Source organism: Tigriopus californicus, unplaced genomic scaffold, assembly GCF_007210705.1.
Source record: "Tigriopus californicus strain San Diego unplaced genomic scaffold, Tcal_SD_v2.1 Contig36, whole genome shotgun sequence".
Taxonomy (NCBI): Eukaryota; Metazoa; Arthropoda; class Copepoda; order Harpacticoida; family Harpacticidae; genus Tigriopus; species Tigriopus californicus.
Window position 1 is genome coordinate 1 of NW_026738762.1, and position 9023 is coordinate 9023.

The following is a 9023-nucleotide window of genomic DNA, read 5'->3' on the forward strand; positions in this document are numbered from 1 at the left end:
CAATTAAGCTGCCTCCATTTTGGATCCACAAGCCACGTAAATGTTTTCTTTTATCCGAGACACAATTTCGACTCCGTGGCATTTCATCCTCGTTGACGAAATTTGATCATGTCGTTTCAACCTTTAGAAGTGAGATAATCTCCAGAATCCCATGTTTTCTGTTGTTTCAGAGTCAGGGGATGTAGAAACCCCTAATACGACTCCTTATCAAGCAATTACTCTCCATTAGCACGCTTCATAAAAAGGGGTTGAGCAAACTGTTTTTAAAACGGAGGTCTGCAGGACTTTGACCAGGGTTCGTGGACCCAACAATTAGTGGGTAGTTGAAGTCACCCACAATTATGCAATTGTTGCCAATTGACCAAAGAAACGCGTTATTCTTGATGTGTAAGATCAACTTTGGCAAGCAATACATGGAGCCAACAGTGATGGTACTTGCCCTGCCTCATCAGCCCCGGATTTTTGGCTAATATCAATAAGTTTGGAGGAGAGTTTGACATCAATCAAACCATATCCACTCTCTTGTCCCCATGTAAGCACACCTTGCCCTATGATGAGATTGTGCAATGGCGTCAAAAACCTGTACAGAGTTCGATAGAACCACAGCTCTCAATGACCGTTAAGCCATCGGAGTCCACCCGTCTACCAACGGCTTCAAGTGTCACAGTTCAATGGCCAGATTATGAAATTATCATTCCAGTTCCTCAAGTGCAAATTCCTAAGCCACATCCCACTCAATCTTGTATTATGATGAGACGGTTGCCTCCCCCAAAGCCCCGGCCAGAACTTTCCAAGGCGCAACAGGAGAGTTCCAAGCAACGAATGACGAAGGTTGGTTTCACTGTTGTTGGAGAGAACTTACCCAGACACTTAGTTTTACAAGTACGTCAAGTTCTTGGGTTCTAACATTCTTTATTTTCAGCCTAGATTAATAGCGGTGGGAAGCAAAGAAAGATTTCTAAAAAAGAGGATAGCCCTGCCAATAAAAAGGGACATCAAACGCACTTGTGTGCCAAATTTTCCATTCCATATCTTTCCATCCGTTTGAAGTCGGTGACGGCTCTTTTACTCATAGTGGAGGTCGCTTTCCCATCGGCTCTCAAGGTGCAAAGTGCTCCAGATCCATAAGAAAATATACCATTGTTTGAGATTGTCATTCAGATGCCTCATTCAGGCCTGTGCAAAGCGTCGAATGGCGGCCATTAAGGCGGAAATCCCAACAATTACCGCCTTTTCGGCCAGCCCGATGACCTTAGGAACAATTTGGACATCAAACAAACGATCTTTTGGCTCAGTGTAAAAATCCTTTGCCTCAAGAAGTGCACAGTCCAGTGAGCGATGACATCTGGGCACCAAAAGCCGTGGAGCGCCAAGTGGAATCACCTTGGCCAATTGTTGCCTACCATCGCCTCTCAAGGTACAGGGTGTAGCAGATCCAGGAGAAAATGTACCATTGTTTGAGATTGTCATTCAGATGACTCGACATGAAAGTCCGCCTCCTCAAACTTCAAGAGTTCAAGCTCGCCATTTGAAGAGGAGAGAGCCTCCTCCAAAGTCCCAATCGATGTCTTCCAAGGTGCAACAGGCCAGTTCGAAGCGGCGAAAGGCGGCCATCATGGCAGAAATCCCGGACGGCATGAGCGGTCTCGAATGCGAGCTGGATCTGCGCCGGTCAGACCACCCCAAGAAGAGAGAAATCAAGGGCAAGAATCAATTAAGAATGTGCTCAAGCTAGTCGAATATATTCATATCTCCTTGTTGACAAGATAAAATCAAAAATTTTGTTCAGATATTCAGATATTATCCGAGATAGGTTCATGCTCAATATGCTATTATTGTTATCAAATGCTATTTTTGTCAAGCGCAGTCAAGATATGTGAAAAATAAAAGTCCTTAACCAAGAACGGAGCAATATTTTATTTCTGAATGCCACTTGATAGGATGAATAATAACAGATGTTTGTAGGGGTCCGAAAGATAATTTTTAGAGGTTCAATTAAGTTTTCAACTATAGGATGTGTAAAGTACAAGCTCGGATTTTTAAGTGCAAGAGTTACCACCATTGCAATTCATCCTGTCTCTCTTTAAATTTCATTCACAAATTTGCACACCCTTAAAAGACATTATAATCAATATGTCAAAGCAATTATACCCGACACTTCTTTTGTGAAGTTGTCATTTCAAGGCATGTCAAAAAGATATGGAAACAGGATGAAAAAAATACGTGTTTGTACTAAGAAGCACTGTATAGTCTAGGCTCTCTCTCCTGTTGTTAGTGTTCATAAACGACCTGTAACCATTATTTGGATCTACGTTGTTTTTAATTTTGCTGATGATGCAAAGCTCGTCCTCTCCATTTCTAGCCAATCGGATTCACTCGCCATGCAAAAAGACCTTGATTTGCATTATTAGTGGATTCTCTACAATCATATCTTTTTCAAAGGCTCGAAGTGTACTATTTGGAGCCGCTCTCGGCAAGCTATGCACCCATGCACTGACTATCACTTAGGGGAGAAACTTTCAAGAGGAGGAGTTGTCAAAAACACCTGGGGGTCACATTCGACAACCATCTCAATGTCAGTATCCATTGTTTGAAAAAAGCATCGAGGGCAAGTAAAGTTTGGGTATGATCAAACGCCATTTTATCACTCGTGATTTGAAGACCAACCTGGCCCTATACACACAAAAATCCTCCCAGGTTTGGTCACCTCCGAATTTTGGGGACATATTACGATTGGAAAGGGTCCAACGCCGAGCAACAAAGAGTTTTCCTCGTCTTGAAGTGCTCAAACTTCGCCCCTTTCGCACTCGGAGATTACAGCAAGACCTCATCCTTGCGTACAAATTGTGCTCTCTGTTGATGACAATGCCTTGTTTGTGTGCTGAGTTTCTTTCTTCCATTCGACTCATCTTTACTCTTAATTTTATTCCCTAAACTCTTTATCATCTCCGTGATGCTTGTTTGAATTTAACCAATAAACCAATATGTTCAAAAATCAAAAGCGTGGAGACACCCACTTGAGTGGGCGTACAAGTTTGATTTGCCGGAGGTTAACCCCTGTCTAATTCGGTAATTTTTGAGCTAAGCAACTTTTTCAGCAATTGCAACCATGAAACAACCAAACACCGAGGATGTTCGGGGAAATTGAAGAATTTTGTCATGTTTTAAGGGACTTTTTGAGAAATACAGGGAGAAAGGAAGTTTAAGGCTACCTTGGCTGACAATGTATTTGATTGACATTGATCCCCCAATTTTCATTAAGATGCACTGTTGAGCACATTCGTTGAGGCATATTACAAGTGATCCAACAACTACTGCTTAGTGCCGAATGGTAACCCTCCCATCGTTTGTCGCCAAAACAATGTTCGAAAATGCAACTCAGCGCCATCTTGAGGTCAGAACCAAAACAAAGGGCTTGCTGTAGATCGACCGAACCTTTCGTGGTCCATCCTCGAACCATTGGTGAATGAAGGCCTTCGTGCAAAAACGGCAAACCCCTTTATGACAGACCGGACCGAGTGTGAAAAAAGATCCGGGATTACAGGAGTCAGTGTTCAGATGGCCAAAAGTCAGAGGGCTACCAATCTCCATCAGAACAAAATTGGATCATTCATACATTGGGGAATCATTTGTCTCCAAAATTTGCCGATATGGTGCCGGAAAATACATCGTGAAATGGAATTGTCAGAATTATCGACATATCGTCTTTTATAAGTTTTTTGGCATCTGCTTTACAACTGTTTTTGTACCTTTCATGCACCCTTCGCCTCTTACTCTTGTCTTGCTTCCACAATTTCTCCTTCAAATGTTACAAATTCAAATTTTTTAACTTTTCGATTCCTGTCTAGTTTCTGGTGTAAACAAGTCTGCCCTTACACAGAATCTGACGAATATATGCTCAAGAATATACGTACAAAAGGTATCTTGACGAGTTTTTTTATGTACTATTCTTGGTTCTTGATTCAATCATTCATTTTTATTTCTTTGGGTTTGGTTTTTCACGGGCTTATTTGACCGCTACAGGGAATATAATCCCCAGTACTTTGAAAATGAAAGGTTATAATTCGTCTATTCCTTTCTCATCTGTATATGATATTTCTACCAACCAATTTGAGTTGGCAGACCGAGCTAGTCCTTAAATGTAGGGTATGCTATCTAAAAATTGGTCCAAGTCTGACTTGAAAGATGCTACCAGATCAACAATGCCTACGCATTCCCTGCAAATCATAGAGGGAAGCAAGTGAAACAATGATGGATCAAGAGAAGCAAGGGGGGGACTTCATTGTTTGAACTAGCCTGGATTCTCGAAGGCTTGAAGGTGCTCTCAATACGCACATTAAGCCTCTGTGGTCACTAGCATTGACCCTAAATCCTGGGTTGGGACAAAACTCATGAATACTTTTGAAGACGCACAGTATCAGATATCTTTCGTACCTTCTCTGAACACTGTACAGTCCCAATTTTTTTAGCCTCTCCCAATATGAGAGCTTTCTCATATCTTCAATGTTCCTAGTGAAACATCTTTGGCCATGTTCGACCTTTTGCAAACCTGCTGAACTCATTGGAGCCCAAATGGGTGAGGCGTATTCAAGATGTGGCTGGACAATCAACTTGTACAGAGTTAGCATCGTAACACTATCTCTGGAATATCTCTGCGATATATCCAACCACACATTTGAAAAGCTTTACCCACCTTCAACTGGATATGCTAATCGAACTTTCCATTATTTTGGAGGACTACACCTAAATCCTTCATAGATGAGACCTGTTCAATATCTTTACCTCCATTATCTACGAGTGGAGTATTCAAAGGAGTTGACCCGAAGGTCTTTGAGCTACTCTTAGTAACCCAAGAATAGATTATTTCTAGTTCTTTGCAAGGCTAGTAGAATCTTGGCCATTCCTACCAGAAACTAACTTTGTATCGTCATCAGAAAAGGAGAGACTGGCAGTAATACTAAGCTTTTGAAGCGGGGCAACTAATATTATAAACAAGAGGGGCCTAAGATGGAATCCTAAGGAACACCTGACTTGACATCATGTATGTCACTAAGGGATCCCTCGACCTGACAATTTGCTTCCTATCATGCATGAAGCTTCTTATCCAATTGAGAACCTTGCTTTGGATCCCAATGTCATGAAGCCTATTAAACAAAAGGCCATGATCTACTTTATCAAATGCATTGGCAAAATCAAGATAGGCAACATCAAGTGACAACTTGTAACCGTGCTAAAATGTGCTCGGGACCAATGCTGGCTAGGAGGAAGGACTTCATTGACCTCAAGAAATTCAACAATTTTGGACTTCATGATCTTCTCAAACACCTTCGCAATATTCGAAGTCAGAGAAGTAGGCCTATAGTTACTGATCTCTATCTATTACTGATAGCGACTGATCTCCCCTTTAAAACTTGGAACAACGTGAGCTAACTTTAGTGAAGATGGAAACTTGCCCTGATCCAAGATGCAACGCATCAAGTACGAGAAAATAGGAGCGAGAACTGGTGAGCATCTCATCAGAAACTGAGATGTCACGCCATTAGGACCAGGAGAACGCGAGAGTCTCAAGTCACTTATGGCCTCTAAAGCATCTTGATCTGTGACTGCAAGATCATCTAAACGCTCAACTTGACTGACCTTGTCAATCTCAACAGACTCATCTTCAGAGCAATGAGCTGTTGCTTCCGAACTCAGTGGGGTTGAAAACACACTAGAGAACTGATCTCCAAGTATGTTGGCCATAGTCTCTACATTGTTAATGGCTTCCGCATCAACCTCAAAAGGCCCTACAGGGTGTGTCATTTTTCTCTGAGAGTTTGCATAAGAGAAAAAAGCCTTCCCATTCGACCTGACCTCCTGAACCACCTTACTCTCAGTTTGTAACTGGTCATTTTCAAATGGAGGCCTTAATATTACCCTGAACTACGTCCAACTTTTTTGGAGACCAGCCACAATTACTGGATTCGAAGTGCTCTTCAGCATTTTTGCTAGTTTGCAACTCATTTTGAACAAAGTCTTGCTATATGTTGGAATTTTTGTCCGTGTACCACCTTTCGGAACACATTCAGAGATTGCTAAACTGGAGCAAACTTCCTTAAAAACTGAAACTAGTTCGTCAATGGCTGCATCTATGGACGATTCCTGTTTCTGAATTGAAATCAGGTCCAGTTCTTCTAATCTTTCTATAATCAACGGCCAATGTTCATCTTTGAACTTGAACTTAGCCAAACCGACCTTTTTGACCGGCTTTACTCTAAAGCACGCCAGCTTTTGAGTAATGGTCGACCCCATCTCAAGAACATGATGATCTGATAGATTACAAAGTGTCACATGGACATACTGGATCAGACCAGGGTCATTGGAAGAGACCAAATCGATAACGCTATTCTCTCTAGTGGCTACATCAACATGCTGGGAGAAATTAGAAATTGCGCAAGATCGCAAACTCCTCCAGCTTTTCGAACGGATGTGTAGAGGTCTGTGCTTTGTATACCTTAGTGAGCACACTGACTTCATTAATTATAATTCAATGTTGGGCATTCTGTGAATCCGCCCGCGTAGAGATGTTGAAGCGAACGCTATCAGGCTCTCTGATGCAGACTAATCTAATTCACCTCCAGTTTCCAGACATGCCCATCCTCGTTTACCCAAAACGGAAGCTAAGAAACCACCTATATTGGCTGAGGATGTGAATCACAAGGAGTTCAGGGGGTGGCGAACATTATGGAACAACTATTCGCGCTTGGTCTGTATGGATCAACGTGAGAGGTCAATCCAAGTGGGTCTCTTTTGGGAATGCTGCAGACCTGGGTTCATGCAATTGATGCACCGCTCCATTGGGATCAAACCCGAGACGGGTCGAACCGTGGACGAGATTTTGGACCTTGTCCAGGATCATCTGCGTAGCTTGCGCAACGTGCACCTGTATATGCGAAATCTTTTCGCTGTTCGTCAACAAGAGGGTCAGAGTTATACGTCTTTCTTTAGCTCTTTAAGAGACTGTCTGAATATGTTGATTCTTCTGCCATCACGGAAGACCATCTCTTGATCGCACTCCTATTGCAGGGCATGCGCAGTGAGGTCGATAAGGCCAAAGTTATGGAGCAGAACCCGACAACATTCAACGAGGCTCGAAAGTTGATCATCGAGGTGGAGACCAATCGTTTGGGCGCCCGCGACTTTAGCACCGCCTCCTCCTTTCAAGCCGTCAATGTGATTGGTCAAAACGCTGAGCCCGATCTCAACGTGAGTGTTGCCGCCAAGTCCAATTACAAGAGGAATGGACGAACGTGGGTCAAAAAGCCAGACAAGCCGTCCGGCTCATCCGAGAGGTGTCTTCTGTGTGGGAATTCCAAGAAGCACCCTCGTGGAGATTGTCCAGCTCTTAAAACCAATTGTCACGGATGTGGTCGAGCAGGTCATTGGCTACCGGTTTGCCGTCAAAAGGACGACAAAAAAGGCCAGTGGCATACATTTCCGTTTCTGTTTGTGTCGGAAATCGGATTGATGTCAAGGTAACCCTTCTTGACTCATCCAAATCGGCCAGTCTTCGATTCTGTTCTTTCACTGGAGCTGATGTGGTTATTATTGGTATGAATCAATTTCGCAATTCAGATTTATGTCAGATTATTCTCATTGAGCAACGTCTGTCCAAAGCCAGAATATCTGGTGTCGATGGTCGTCTGCTTAATTTTTTTTGAACTTTCCAGACCGATCTTTGCGTGGAGGAGAATCACCTCGCCCGTGACATAACTGTGGTAGTGAGCGAGGATTTGGACGATTCATATTTGAGTCTCCAAGCCTGCAAAGCCCTTGGGATAGTTGGTCCTGACTTCTCTCGTTCCATGGCCTCCTCTATCCAAAAGGATGTTGGGCCAGTGGTTGACCCGTCATCGTCATCGCCCGTTTGGCCTTTGAACAAGAGAGAAGACTGGATTAAGACGTTGCCCGATGTTCCCTCCAGTATGGATTTTTCTACTGTTGAAGCTAAGCTCAAATCTATTTACAGAGAAGCTTTTGATGATTCATGCCTCAAGCCAATGCGTGGGCCTACAGTCGGTAATCCTATGGTCATTGCTTTGAAGGATGATGCGAGACCGTTCGCCACCAATATTGCCTATCAAATCCCGATCCCACAGCTCGAGCTAGTCAAGGCTAATCTCAAAGAAATGGTAACCATGATGATCATTGAAGAAGTGGGTGATGTTCCGACTCCATGGTGTCATTCTCTGGCTGTGGTCCCCAAGTCGGATGGTGGAATCAGGTTGTGGGTGGATTGGACCCGCCTGAATACTGAAGTGATCCGTTCCATCCATCCGACCAAAACCCTTGTCCAAGCTGTTCAGACGGGTTTAATGGACGAATATAGGCTTAGATTCATTGCCCAATTTATCATGACCGTCTCTCGAGGATTGGTGATGATTATTGTATATTTCCGAAGTGCGAATTTTTATGTAGACAAGAAACAAAGAAAGACGGAGTGAGTCGCTCGTGAGAGAAATAAAAAGACGTGAAAAAGACATACCTACAGTCCACTTCATCAAAGGCCAACGGATTCTGGTCCGACGTTGAGGATATGGCCTTGCCAGCCAAATCAGACTTAGGTTAGCCAGAATGCGTCGGAACATCATGGCCCTTTGAGCCGGATCCCTCCAGATTGGGAAGTTGCATACCTAAAATAGGACACTAGTGAGTTATATTATGGAGAAGAATGTGGAATTTGTCGATGCGTTGAATCATGAAAACGAGCCGGGTGGTCAAGATGATGGGGTTATTCCGGGACCATTGGGGAATTACAAACGCAGAATGGGATACTACAAATCAACTATCACAAGAATATTATTGCGGCTGGAGACTGATCGTACCTCTGTGGGAAGGACTTCTCGCACACTTTTGAGATTGCGAAAAGGAGACTTGGAAGAGGCATGGGAAAAATTAAAGTTGATCGGGGATGAAACGATTGCAAAAGGTCCTGCGGAGTCTGAATGTGTAAGAATAGAGGCTTACATTGGCGAGGAACGCAA

General features: G+C 43.3%; 1 protein-coding gene across 1 annotated transcript; it reads left to right on the forward strand.

The window, feature by feature from the left end:
- The first annotated feature begins 7451 nt into the window (after positions 1-7451).
- On the forward strand, positions 7452-8506 carry LOC131892559 (uncharacterized). The gene is made up of 2 exons (XM_059242360.1): positions 7452-7590; positions 7710-8506. Exons 1-2 carry the CDS (start codon positions 7576-7578, stop codon positions 8481-8483), a joined length of 789 nt encoding a protein of 262 aa, XP_059098343.1. The 5' UTR covers positions 7452-7575; the 3' UTR covers positions 8484-8506.
- Positions 8507-9023: the final 517 nt, after the last annotated feature.